The sequence below is a fragment of the Podarcis pityusensis genome (assembly GCF_964106645.2).
Source record: "Podarcis pityusensis genome assembly, chromosome: 4".
Lineage (NCBI taxonomy): Eukaryota > Metazoa > Chordata > Lepidosauria > Squamata > Lacertidae > Podarcis > Podarcis pityusensis.
The window spans coordinates 2,570,696-2,585,008 of NC_138027.1; the positions used below are offsets into that span (position 1 = coordinate 2,570,696).

The 14,313-nt window shown below is 46.4% G+C and overlaps 2 protein-coding genes across 3 annotated transcripts in view; both read right to left on the reverse strand.

Moving 5' to 3' along the window:
• Nucleotides 1–14,313, reverse strand: part of LOC308475059 (uncharacterized protein) — a 343,827-nt gene that overhangs the window by 247,270 nt on the left and 82,244 nt on the right. Inside the window, exon 1 of one of the 2 annotated variants that reach the window (XM_081001831.1) lies at nucleotides 13,147–13,188. The exons of the other annotated variant lie outside the window; for it this stretch is intronic. The gene's annotated coding sequence lies outside the window, so the exon portion shown is untranslated. Of the gene's footprint in view, nucleotides 1–13,146; nucleotides 13,189–14,313 lie in introns of those variants that run through there. 2 annotated transcript variants of the gene reach the window in all.
• Nucleotides 2,803–9,161, reverse strand: LOC308475212 (uncharacterized protein). The gene is made up of 2 exons (XM_081002221.1): nucleotides 8,494–9,161; nucleotides 2,803–4,157 (listed from the first exon to the last, which is right to left on the reverse strand). Exons 1-2 carry the CDS (start codon nucleotides 8,525–8,527, stop codon nucleotides 2,815–2,817), a joined length of 1,377 nt encoding a protein of 458 aa, XP_080858347.1. The 5' UTR covers nucleotides 8,528–9,161; the 3' UTR covers nucleotides 2,803–2,814.

A 14,313-nucleotide genomic window follows, 5' to 3' on the forward strand; every position in this document is an offset into this window, starting at 1 on the left:
CAGTCGGGCATGTGTCTCTGCTAGAGTCCTACATGCGAGTAGGATGATCCTTAGATGGTTATGGGCCCAGGAATCGGGGCCACAGACTTTGTTCCAGTACAAAGTCTAAGGCAAACCTTTGTGGAAGATGGAACTGGTTCACCACATTTACACCACAGAAGGGTCCGACCCACCAGTTGGGTGAAGATTCCTTGGAGGTGCAAAGTGTTGTGGAGTCTGGCACACTTCCCTGTGTTCCATTCAGCTTTCCGTACTTGTAGCAGAGTGTGCACAGCGCTAGCCACTTGGTGTTTAAGCTTGCAGAAGATAAGAGTCCACACACTGTTCTTCTAAACTAACAGCTTTATTTACAGCAGAACAGTAAAAATAAACCATCCGAGACAGCAGGCATCTTGCTTCCTTGCTCGGCAGCAAAAGCGAAAGTCAGACAGAACAAACAAACAGCTTCTCCAGAAGTTGGAGACAGCTCCTCCCCAGAACAGGCAGGACGATGGGTTCTGAGCTGTTAACCCTGTAAACTCTGATTCCCCATCACACCCCCTCTCGTCCTGCACTGCTGGGGGCTCGTACGTTTCACCACTTACCCCAAACACAGACCTTTACATAACTCCCCATGACGCTGAAAGCTCAAAGTTTTCATGAACCCATCTGCCAGGTTCTTCTGGCTTGGGCAGTACTGCAATCTCACCAAGCCTAACTGGATACTCTGACACACATTCTGGAAACAGATGTCTAGGTGTTTGGTTCTGGCCTTAAACTGCCCAGACTCTGCCAGCTTCGGACAGGGTTGATTGTCCTCCTACACCGCGACTGGCAAACAACAATCCCTGCAGATTTCTTGAACCAAACAAATATAGAATTCCAATTCCCTGCAAAGCTCAGACAGCACACTTAATTCAGCTTCAGTAAAGTAAAGCGCAAGGAGACTTTGCTTCCGGGTGTAATGGCCTGGGACTCGGATTCAGATGCTGAACCTGAGGAGTCCCAGCCTGCACAGGATTCCCTGCCTCCAGAACCAGCTGAGCCAGGGTTGGGGCATGAGCCTGAAGGGTCCTCACCTGTGCTGGATCCTCAGGTGCAGGCATCAGCTGAGTCTGCTCTGGCTCCTGAGGTGATGGAGGACCCACTGCCTGCAGGTGCTCCACTCTCAGCCCCGTCCGAGGAAGCTGGAGTTGCCTCTGGGTCCGGTAACCCTCCAGCCTCTCCTGAGCTACAGAGGCTTAGGGCAGAGAGGCAGAGGGAACTAAGTTCCCGCAGGAGGAGTGCTCGCCTCCAGGCCAGGAGAGGCGAGTCATCTGAGGATCAGGGCCGCCCTATGCCTCTGGACATATAAAAGCCAGCTAGGCCCAGTTCCTGCCTGAACCCTACCCTGCACCCATTTTTGACTTTTATGGACTGCCTTCATATTGCTTCATTGACCACGGACTGGACTCGGACCTTGCCTCTTGATTAACCCCCGGGACCAGCACACCAGGACTTCCACCCAACCAAAGAGTCCCCAAACCTTACCACCATCCCAGATACGGACTTCCTGTTAGCCAGATTCGCCCAATCGCTATCTGTCCAGCACGTCAGCTTGGAGTCACCCTTAGCTGACAGCTTGAGACAGAAATCCTTGGTATCCTGCAGATACGCAGCACCCTCTTGATACCATTCCAGGCACTCACACTGGGGTTTGTAGCTTCCCTGCTGAGCAGATTGGTAGCAAAAGCAATGTCCGGTCTGCTCCACTGGGACAGATACAACAGACTACCCAGAGCTGACGGAAAGATCTCAGCATTTTTGAACTCAGTGCATTCTACTTGCTATCTTTCACGTAACTTGTCTCCATGGGTGTCCTGACCCCTGAATTCAGACATCCTGAACTTCTCAAGTAGTGATGCTGACTTGAATAAAATATTGGTGGGGGCCAGGTAAGGCTCTCCTTGCACAATCACATGATGCATGCACACCATTTGAATGGCAATGCCTACAATTGCAGTGAAAGTAAAATTTTGAGCCCAGCAGCTCCCCTTGCCCTGGAGAACACTTCTAGCATTCCATCTCCCCTACCTGTGTCCATTTGGTATCACCCTTTCCAGGTTTTTTCCTGTCCCTTGTTTCTCTTTCATTTGTTCTCCTATGTGTGTTGCCAGTAGAAGCCACAATTCTGTGGGTACTCTAGGTGGTGCAGAAAACACCTAGAAGCTCCCTATAGGTTGAAGTGCCGATAAACTTCAGTTTTGAGATCTATAAATTCCAATTAGCCAGCAGAAAGTGTAACAGGGCCAGCCTACTTTCCCTTTAAAGCAAACATGGGTCTCCAGCTGTTTTTGGACTACAACTCCCATCATCCCTAGCTAGCAGGACTAATGGGGAGAGATGATGGGAACTGTGGTCCGGGAGCTGCTGGGGACCCAAGCTTGGGAAACCCTGCTTCAAAGCAACTTTTGTGTGTGGCCCGCAAAGATGGGACCTGTCCATGTTTGTATTTTCTTGTATTTTGTTTTTCTTGTGACCTTTGTACATTTATTTATTTATTTAAAGAGAGAAAATTAAAAGAGAACTTGTATGGCAAGTTGTGGAAGAATAAAAGGTTGTGTTGGGGAAAAAACAAAAAAAAATCCTGGGGGTGGCTTCCTCAAATATTTTATTGGGGGGAGGGCAAAGACCCCTAGGCCTTTAAGAGTTGTTGCCTATTCCCTACACCCACAGGCCTCAGGAATGTTACAACAGAAAAACACAATATAAAAACACAAAACACCACATGTTAAAAGGGCATTAGATGTCAATCAGCCAAAGGCCTGCTTATAAGGGTGCAGATTTGTCTGGTTCCTAAGGCTGTATAATGTTTTTTCCGACCTTTGTATGGATTCTCTGATGGGAAGTGAGATCGGAGCTCCTCCAGAAGCTCTTTCCACATTCCACACACTGATAGGGTTTCTCCCCTGTATGAATTCTTTGATGGGAAGTGAGATTGGAGCTCTTACTGAAGCTCTTTCCACATTCCACACACCGATAGGGCTTCTCCCCTGTATGAATTCTCTGATGGGAAGTGAGATCGGTGCTCCTACTGAAGCCCTTTCCACATTCCACACACTGATAGGGTTTCTCCCCTGTATGAATTCTTTGATGGGAAGTGAGACTGTGGCTGTGACTGAAGCTCTTTCCACATTCCACACACTGATAGGGTTTTTCCCCTGTATGAATTCTTTGATGGGAAGTGAGACTTTGGCTGTTACTGAAGCTCTTTCCACATTCCATGCACTGATAGGGTTTCTCCCCTGTATGAATTCTTTGATGGGAAGTTAGATCGGAGTTCCTCCTGTAGCTCTTTCCACATTCCACACACTGATAGGGTTTCTCCCCTGTATGAATTCTTTGATGGAAATTGAGATTGTGGCTGTGACTGAAGCTCTTTCCACATTCCACACACTGATAGGGTTTCTCCCCTGTATGAATTCTTTGATGGGAAGTGAGACTTTGCCTGTGACTGAAGCTCTTTCCACATTCCACGCACTGATAGGGTTTCTCCCCTGTATGAATTCTTTGATGGGAAGTGAGATTGTGGCTGTTACTGAAACTCTTTCCACATTCCACACAAAGATAGGGTTTCTCCCCTGTATGAATTCTTTGATGGGAAGTGAGATCAGAGCTCCGTCTGAAGCTCTTTCCACATTCCACACAAAGATATGGTTTCTCCCCTGAATGAATTTTTTTATGAGAAGTGAGTTTGGAGCTTTCAGTGAATCTCTTTCCACATTCCACACACTGATAGGGTTTCTCCCCAGTATGAATTCTTTGATGGGAAATGAGAGAGGAGCTCTTTCTGAAGCTCTTTCCACATTCCACACACTGATAGGGTTTCTCCCCTGTATGAATTCTTTGATGGGAAGTGAGATCGGAGCTCTGACTGAAGCTCTTTCCACATTCCATACACTGATAGGGTTTCTCCCCTGTATGAATTCTTTGATGGGAAGTGAGTTTGGAGCTATGAGTGAAGCTCTTTCCACATTCCATGCACTGATAGAGTTTCTTCCCAAATATATTTTGTTGATGGGAAGTGGAATGGGAGCTCTGTCTGCAGCTTTCACCACACTCCAAATTTTTACGTGGCCTCTCCTCTCTGGGGATATTGTCGTGGTCACCGTCGTTCTCGATTTCTGATTCATCACAGTCTGCAATGGAGACAAAAGGGATTAGAGCCTCAGGAACAAATGGAGAAGAACTGAAGGTATTTGGGGAGGTGTTCATTACCTTTGTTGTTTGTCATTAACCAACATATTTATTATGAGATTCTGCTGGTTGTTGACTGCTGCTTTGTTTGATATACAGTAGTGGTCAAAATTGTGGAAGACTTTTAGGGGAAAGTGTATTTCAGAGGTTTGATGGCTCATAACACCACTTCTTTTGGAGTAGTATCATAAAATTATATATCAACGCAAACATAATTTAATCAAGAATGCAATTCAACAAAATTTGTTCATTTACCCATATTCTATCTAATGTTATAGCCAAGTAACCAGAAAAAGGAAGCGCAACTTGCTTAGGCTGACTTTTGTTAGTGTTTTGTGTGATTGCTATCTAGTTGGTTGGTTTTTGTGTTCTTGTAAAACATAATAAAATTATAGAAATGGCACAAAGAGTTGACTTGTCACCCAGAAAGCAATGTAAAATTGTACTATTAAGTGAACAAGGCTATGGTTATGAAGAAATTGATGAAAGATTAGGAAAAAACATAACCAAAGCTGTCATTTCTATATTTTTGAAGAGGTATAAGGAGACTCAGTCACTACAAAATCAGACCAGAAAAGGCAGGAAAAGGTGCACAAAGGCAAGTGACGATTGGAGAATGGAGAGACTGTCCCTGCATGACAGAAGAAAATCATCTGGGTGTATACAGGATGACATGGTACAATGTAATGTGAAGTTGAGTGCAAGGACTGGTCTAAATGCTAGAATTCTAAGGGAAAAGCCATTGTTATCTCTCCAGCAAAGGTTGAAAAGATTAAACCCATGTTAACTGGACAGCAGAACAATGGAACAGTGTTATTTGGAGCAATGAGACCCAAATCTCCTTGCTTGGTAGTGATGGCATGACATACACGAGGAGAAGAATCAGAGAAGATTTACCGTATTTTTCGCTCTATAACACGCACCTGACCATAACACGCACGTAGTTTTTAGAGGAGGAAAACAAGAAAAAAATATTCTAAACAAAACAGTGGATGTATGATTTTTGTGGTTCATGCTGTGGCCACAGACATGTGATCTGACGGTGAGTTTGGGGTAGCCCAATGCAAAAATCCTGAGGATCCATGCTTTGTAACCACGTTTTTGCACCATTGCGGCCCCATGAAACAGTGGGTGCGTGTATTTTTTGGTGCAGGCTGTAGCCATGGACATGCTATGTGATCTGATGGTGAATTTGGGGTGACCCAGTGCAAAAATCCTGAGGATCCATGTGGATCCGTGCTTTGTAACCACGTTTTAAGTGGGGAGGGAAGGAAAAGCACTCAAGGGACAAGGAGCACGCGTGGGGTGTGTGGAGAAGGATGCTGCTAATAATGCAGGAGAGGCTCCTCTCCGGCTTTGCTCCTTTAGAACAAGCAGGCTCTGCTTCTCTCCCTCCTCCCCGGCAAGGAAACCACGATAGTAACCACTATGAGACAAATCAAGAAAAATTGCGACCAACACTCTCCCCCAACAAGCGCAGTGAGGTCAAAACACACACACACACACACACACACACACACACAGAGAGAGAGAACTGGCCCTAAAGTCGCAGGGTGCTGGAAGTCGCAGGGGCGCTGGGGGAGTGAACGGGAAGCAAGAGAAGGAGAACGATCCCTCACACACAGAGAGACACACAGAGTGTCAATTCTAAAGTCGCAGGGGCGCAGGGAGAGTGAATGGGAAGCAAGAGAAGGAGAAGGAGCCCTCACACACACAGACACACAGAGTGTCAATTCTAAAGTCGCAGGGAGAGTGAACGGAAGCAAGAGAAGAAGGAGCCCTCACAGACACACAGAGTGTCAATTCTAAAGTCGCAGGGGTGCTGGGAGAGTGAAGGGGAAGCAGCAGGAGGAGAACACACAGTCCCTACAGTGGCTAATCCAAAAAACTGCAGGCAGGGACAGACAGCAGGGGTTGTTTTAAAGCAGCCAACTCCCGCTCTGCTTCTCTCCCTCCTCCCCGGCTCCGCTAGCTGACAGGAGCCGCTTACACCCGCTTTGCTGTTTCAAAGCGAACCACGGACTGCTCACGACTGCAGCAGATTCCCCCACCATCTGTAGGCATTCGCTCCATAACACGCACAGACATTTCCCCTTACTTTCTAGGAGGAAAAAACTGCGTGTTATGGAGCGAAATTTACGGTACATCCTACTTGCATTACACTGACTGTGAAACACCCAGATAGTGTGTTGATCTGGGGTTGTATGGCAGCAAAAGGTGTGGGCAGAATTTGCGTCATTAATGGAAATATAAATGCCCCAAAATGCATAAATGAAATACTTGCTCCCAAACTGAAGCGTTCCACATATGATCTTTTCCCAGATGCTGAAGCATATATATATATATATATACACACACACACACACACACACACACACACACACATATATATATATATATATATATATATATATATAAATAATTTTCTATTTCGACAGGATTCCGCTCCATGTCATGTTGCTGCTGTGTGCAAAAGGTGCTTTCAAGATAATGACATTTCACTGCTGGAATGGCCTGGGAATAGCCAAAACTTTAACCCAATCAGAAATCTATGGAACCGACTAAAGAAACTTGTTAGTCAGAAGCAACCCAGCAATAAAGTCCAATTAACAGAGGCAATAATTTAATCTTGGTTTCACTTTATTACACCTGCAGAACTAAAAACTTGGTTCACTTCATGGGAAGGCATTGTAAGGCCGTAATTAAAGCTAAAGGTTACCAGTACTTATGACTGCTGTTCTAATAAATGGTTATGCCTGCTGTTCTAATAAATACTCCTTCATAAAAGTTCTTTCATTACATTCTTCATTAGATTATCTTTCCATTGATATATAATTTTATGGTATTACTCCACACAAAAGTGGTGTTATGAGCCATCAAACCTCAGAAATACACTTTTCACAAAAGGTTTCCACAATTTTGGCCACTAGGAGAAGTTGTTCACTTTAATGTTATTTTTATATGGGATCAGATTATTATTTATGTTTCATGTTTATATATGTGTTGGAAGCCGCCCAGAGTGGCTTGGGCAACCCAGCCAAATGGGCAGGGTATAAATAAAAAATATTATTATTACTACAGTGTTACATTGATTTAAGAGCAGTCCTGTTCTGGAAAAGATTAAGTTTGTAAACCATCTTCATCATCATCATCATCATCACAGCTACTACTACCTGAGATTCAATAAGTCTAGCTCTTCTCTGGGATGAATTTTGTTTGGCCCAACCATGGCATCCCCTCCATCTCCATTGTCAGTCGTTTCTTTGGTCAACCCAAGACTGACAGGAGCAAATACAAAAACAGAAAACCTGAAGCTACGTATGTGGTGCCCGGTACGTTTCCACAGCTCCAGAATTCCCGGACTTGTAGCAGAGCGGCACAGCGAGTGCTGCTTGTGTGTGTGAGCTTGCAGAACTCAGAGTCCAATACACTGCTGTTCCTCTAAATTAGAAAGCTTTATTGTATGTACAGCAAGATAAACCATCGGAAGATGCAGACATTGCGTCTTCCTTGTCTCAGCAGAAAACGAAAGTCAGAAAGGACGAAGAAACAGCTTTCCCGGATGTTGAGAAAGCTCCTCCCCAGATGCAGGACATTCTGAGCTGTTAACCTTGTAAGCTCTAAACTTCACAACTTATCTTTCCTAACAATTCTGAAGCTGACATTTAAGATGGCCTGGGCAGTTCTTGTCAGAGTTGCGTTCGATCGAGCGACTCCTCCAGTCGAGCCTTCGGATTCCCCTCCAATGATAATTAGCGACCTGAGCCTCTGATAAGACTCCAGGCACATTTCCCCCCCATTACGCAGAGTATCCAGCACAGGGAAGGACGAGAAATATGAGTTACATGCTAAGGGTTTTATTGCTAAGCTACGCAGACAGAAAAAAAATACATCCTCTCTCTGTGAGAGCAGAGAGCAACTGAAAAACAAGGGAACAGGAAACCAGTAACATCACATCCATCTCCTGTCTTCCGTGAGACTTCCAGCAGTCTGGAATGTCTCTGGAATGTAAACAGAGTCTTGTGACTCCAAGAGCACTGCACAGTGGCAACACACAGAAACTAACAGTTCAGGCCAGCCCAATCATGGAAGAAAAAGGAATAATTTAGGAAGATTGTTCAAAGAAAAAACTGTATGTTACTGTTTATTGTGGGGGGTGTTATGTTCCCAGGTGTCATAGGGACCACAGTTGAGCTCTGTGAAAATAGATGAGGTTGGTCACATAGAGGTATTTTTTGAATTTCCTGGCAGATAGGACGATCCCACAGGGAGCCTTACCAAGAGAGGCCATGATCCCACGATTCTCCTCCATGACGTCCTTATGCAGAGCTCTCTGGTCAGGATCCAGCAACGCCCACTCCTCGTCCGTGAAACAAACAGTGACATCTTCAAAGCAGACTGGACCCTAAAAGAAAAAGGGAAATGTCCTCCTCTGAGACAGCAGAAATATGATCTGCTACACAATGCTCTGTTGTTTCCTTCCTGTTAATTGCGGTGTTGTTTCAATAGGATTGCTTTGCTGCACATTTTATTTATGGATGCTTATTTTATTCTGCGTTTTAATTATGGGTATTCGTCTTTGTGCAAATAGGTGGTACTCCACCTTGTGTTTTCCAAGTCATTCTGCCTACTCAGGCATTCCAGTTGGGCAGATGGAAGGATCCACTTTCTCCTCTCCTCGTGTGCTGTTCTGGGAAGGTTCCCTCCCAATGCCCTAGAGCCAAATTCAAGGGGTTCATGGGGGCATGGAGAGGGGGAGGGGAGAAATGGGGGGGCAGGCCCCATTTTGCAGCGGATGGGGCTGGTTAGGTGAATCCAGACCACTATTTGTTCTCATTTGTCCACTGCTTAGAAACCAATTTTTGCATTTAGTGATCAGTCTAGAAATAAGATAAGCCTATTTTGGATGGTCATCTGTCTTGTATGATCTAGCAGAGATTCCGGCATTGCAGGGGGTCTCCTGGCTCTGAGAGACAAGCAGGGAGGGTGGATTCTGGCAGAAGGAGAGGGAGCCCCCAACCTCCCTCCTCCCACTTGCCTCCTTCCTCTTCTGCCTCTGGTTCTGGACTGCATTCTGCCACAGAGTCTCCCAGCTCACCAAGCCGTTACCCCTTGTTGCGTTCACAAAGTAAATGAAGGATATTTACTTGAGGCGTTCACAAAGTAAAGGAAGGATTGAACTCTGATTAATAAGAATACACACAGAGACTTGAACCAGCAAGACTCTGGGAAGGGTGCGTATAATCGTGTCTCTCTGTGCCTGTCCGTGTGCAGACCCTGGCCCAGGTAGTTTTTATTCACAAAAGAACTTTTTACAGAGTGTTCGTAAGAACCAATCAGATTTCTTCTGAGCATTTCCACAAACCCACGTGGGGAGAAAGTTAAACTACCATAACTAATTAAGCACAGGGTAAACAAAGAACAGAACTACAAATAAGAGCATTTGGCAACCCCAGAGGTGATAAACAAACAATACACGGGATAAGGATGGCCAGGAGGACAGCAATCATTATCACCTTCATGTGAGATCTGCTTCCTGGCCCTAAGATAAACATCCTACATCAAAGAAACTTGCCCACTATCTTTATGGCCCAGGATGCCTGCCTGTCTAAGCAACTGGGCTGTGTACGTGACAAGAGAAATGGCCAGCAGAGGAAATGGCCAGAGATGCAGAGGTGTAGATTGATCAAGAATCATATCAAAATACTTTAAACCCAGTCAATGCAATGCTTTCATTGCTGACACAGATGGCTTACTCTATATATGTTATAATTCCTCATAGCAATCTCACCTGATCCCTACAACCCCTTCAGCTTCCGACACCTCCTCTTCCCAGACTTCTCCCTCTGATGACTCATCCTCCCTCCACCTCCATTCCTTCGGCTCTGAGCCATCTTCCCTTCCTGGTTCCCCGGCTGCTTCCTCCCACCATTCCTCTGTGCCCAACCAGTCCATGACATTGCTCCATCCCTCGGCCTCTGTCCCCACAAGGCAGCTTCCCCTGACCTGATCTGGTTCCACAGCCGCTGCTTCCCTTCTGCCCCCATGAAAAGGCGGATCAGGAGGTCTTGCAGGCATCCTTCTGCCACCTGCAAGAGAAAAAAGGTAATCAGGGTGCCAGGAGTGCCTGCTTCTCTCACAGGGGAAACAGGGCATCTCTAACTACAGATGGGCCTTTGAGAAAGCCTTACCGACTGAGAGCATTTGGATGTTTGTGCCCATTTCATATGTTTGTTTGTGCAGAAATACATCTCCCCTCTTCTGGACCCTTGTTCCCAACTGTCTCCCCCAAAACAAGATGAAAAGAACCCACAGATGAGTTGGAAACCAACAGAATGAGACCAAAGAAAAACCACCTTCCTCCTTACCCAGTGGCCTCTCACTGGTGTCCAACAGAGGCTTCTCTGCCTCACAGGAATCCAGGTCCATTTCTGCAAAAAGATCCTTTCCCTGAAAAAGAAATAAGGATTCAAAACAGAGAATGAATTGTTGGGTTGAAATCACGACAGACGAGTGGTAGGTGTCATATGAGAGGCGTCTGCCGGGGCGAGCCCCGGGAACTCTCTTTTATTGAATATTACAAACATTGCCACAGGTGTGCTTGTGGCTGATTGGTTGATACAAACACAAAGCATCTTGTTGCTGATTGGTTAACATAGGTGCAAGGCGGGAATTACATATGACCATTTATTACTGATAGATCAAAGGATGAGAAATGGAGCTGGAACTAGACAGGCATGAAACCTCCTAATTAAATTATAACTAAAGATTGATATTGAAGGAACATAACATGAAAGAATACAACAATCACGTTCCGTAGATGTGGTCAGCAATGCATTAAGAACAGACCATATTGTTTTGTTCATGAACTTGAAATGAACTGAAGAATGAGAGAATGTCTTGGTGTGTTTGGCTTGGTGTGTTTGGAACAGTATGTGCAGAAGCAGAAGCAAGACTTCCCAGAATGCAAGAGAAAAGAAGCAAGACTTCCCACAATGCCACAGTTATGTGCAGTAAGAGAACTGCAGAAAGAAAACTTCCCTTCAATGAATGGTGAGAAATACTAGAAAGAGAATGACAAAGACTTGAAGGGTGTTAGATCTGATTCCATGGATGCCTTCCCAGAAAAAGAATGGGCCAACAGTAGAGCATTATGGGATGTTCTCCGTCCTGTTTGGAACCCCTTGGGAGTATCCAGAGGAAAGTCTCTTCTCACCTGCTTTCTCTCTGTCTGCTTTCTCTCCTCTGCCTGACTCAGGAGGAAACCTTCGGCCAGGGCCACTGCCTGCGAACTGGTCTCTGCTCCACAGTCCCTCACCCAACTCTCCATCTCCGGTGGAAGGACAGCCAGGAACTGTTCCAAAATCACCAGGTCCAGCATCTCAGCTTTCGTGTGCCTTTCTGGCTTCAGCCACAGATGGCAAAGGTGGTAGAGTCGGCTGCAAACCTCTCGGGGTCCTTTGGCCTCCTGGCAGCAGAACTGCCTCAACTGCTGGCTCTGCACCTCTGAGCGGAGGGTGTCCACCTCACCATGGATCTTCTGCACAGAGTTTTCCCAGAACCCCCCACTGCTCCCAGTTTGGATGGCATGGCCTCTTCCTGTTCCAGGGCCAGTTGAGTCTCGCTCATCCATCTGTGCTCTCAGGAAGCCTCTAAGAGATTGGAAGGAACCCTTTGGTTTTCTGCCAAGTTCTGCCCGTCTTAATGAGAAGCTCTAGCAAATCCTACAAAGCAAATACATTGTTCTGTTACAGAATTTGTAGGTCAGTAGAAGAAAAAGATTCCCTGAGCAAGCATGGATGAGTCTTCCTGGGAACTAGGGCTGGACTGCACCACAGCCCAAACCATGAGCTATCTTTTTTGGGGGAAAAGAAGAGTAGGAGGAGAAGAAATATGTCTCTAGCCTTCTAGTAATGCAAATTGTGGAGGCAACTGAAGGGATTTCTGTGAGATTAATCAACCTGGTTTCTGCTGCTTTCCAGTCAGTGCATGAAGTCAGACCTGACTGACAAGGAAGTCATTTGTATCTTTTGAATAATGGATGTTTGGCTCTAGTGAGGGTCCTCACCTGGGGGTCCTCAGGAGTTGCTCCCCCCACCCCCACTTCTGGGCACATTTCTCCCCTGCCTCTGTCTCCTTTTCTTGCACTTGGACTCTCTGCCACTCTCAAGACAGACTCCTGGGGTGGGGTCCCTTTTTCTTTGCTCTGAGGGCCAGGAATGTATCTGGCCAACCCCCTGAGGGCCAAGTGGGTGGGGCCAAAGACATATCCCTTGAATTTAGGCGGGTAATCTATTATTATTATTATTATTATTATTATTATTATTATTATTCTCTTAGATAGCTTAACACACACAGCCACTGATGCCAAGGTCCCTGGAGGCTCAGTGAGTAGTAGCGCTCATTTCTGGCTCGGCTGGTTTTCCAGCAACAATCCCTGTGGGAGAGAGAGGATGTGGTCCTGGGCTGCCCTGCTCTGGGTGCGAGGGGATTGCTGCCGTGGCCTCCGTGGGGAGCTGCCCTGGGAGACACTGGGAAACTGGTCCCCAATGCAGCAGCCGGACTCTGGGCTGGGATCCCTCTCTTTATCCCTGGCCTTTCTCTCCCACCTTTCCTTTCTTCCTTCCTCCCTCCCCGTGAGTTTTTTTGAGGGGGGGGGCTAGTCCATCTCGTCCAGCTTTGGAAAACCATTTGCCCTCTGCTGTGCAATGGGACTCCTTTGTTTAAAGAAATGAGATTTCGTGTGAGAATCATTGTTTTTCTGAATGGGGGGGAAGGCCAAATGAGATTGGGATCCTCTGATCTGCAGGAAGGAGAGTGTGGCAGACCTGGCCCCTCCCTGGCAGGACCCTCTCCCCCCTGACTTGCCCCCCCCATGAGCAGATCAATCTCCCCAGGCCCCCTCCCCTGCTGCAGCCCTGGGACCCCCACCAGATCCCAGAGAGAGAGGAGACTCACCAGATCCCAGGAGGGACAGCGATGCAGCCCTTGCAGCAGAGACACAAATCAACACCCCCCCCCTTTCTTGCAAGAAAGGACTGGGAGGGAGGGGCCTTGGCTCTGGAGGACCTGGCCCCCCCTTGCTTCCTGTCCTCTCTAGGAAGGCAGCTCACTTCCCTTTAACCCTTGCAAAGGCAGTCCCTCCAGCTCAGCCCTCTCTCGCTTGGCAGAACCTCAGATTCTTATTATTTTTTTATGCATTTAGGGGGCCAGCTGCTCCCCTGGCTACGCCAATGCCCAGATATACTTTTGGGGGTGAGGCTCTTGGTTGGACTCTGAGCATCTCCCTCCCTTGGCCAGAAACCAGAGGAAGAGCTTGCAAGGAAAAGGGCTTTGCAGGAGGCAAGGAAGCTCCTCCTAGAATTCAGGAGTGGAGAGATAGGAGGGGATCCCAGGGTCATCTAGTCCAACCCCCAGGAATCTCAGCTAAAGCATCCATGGCAGATGGCCGTCCGATCTGCTCAGAAACCTCCAAGGACGGAGAGTCCACCACCTCCCAAGGGAGACCTTTCCCTGCCCAACTGCTCTTAGATGTCCCTCAAGGCAGCGGGTCCTGAGTTCTAGCCCTGCTGAAACAATGGCACTGGCTGCCAAGGAGGAACCAAGCAAAGTTCAAAATAAATAAATCCTATTCTCATCATAAATGAGTAATACTTGCCTATACTTGCTTTTTTTTTGCTAATATACAAAAGTATGCCATTTCCCTTTCGAGAAATGCTTAATTGCTAATTCAATGGACTGAAAATGGATGGTTATTGTTATTATTATATTTAGGGAAGCTTTTAATGTTTGATGGACTATTGTATCTTAATATTTTGTTGGAGGCCGCCAAGAGTGGCTGGGGAAACCCATCCAGATTGGCGGGGTATAAATAAATTATTATTATTATTATTATTATTAATTAATTAATTAATTAATTAATTAAATTGACCAGGTGAGTGTTCTCCTTTTAAAAGAGGCAGGTGGAATCTCCACGGTTGCTAATAGCATAACATTGAAAGGCTAGTGAAATATCGGGAGCCCTTGAGCATCTGCTTGGCATGCAGAATGTCCCACGGTCAACTCCTGACATCTCCTGCAAGGGCTGGACAAAATCCC

What these genes read in the sequence shown, in the direction of transcription:
- LOC308475212 (XM_081002221.1), bottom strand. Translation starts at nt 8,527, where the DNA reads ATGGAGGAGAATCGTGGGATCATGGCCTCTCTTG. An exon ending in TGGGATCATGGCCTCTCTTG is followed by an intron (nt 4,158 to 8,493) that starts GTAAGGCTCCCT and finishes TCTCCATTGCAG; the next exon opens with ACTGTGATGAATCAGAAATC.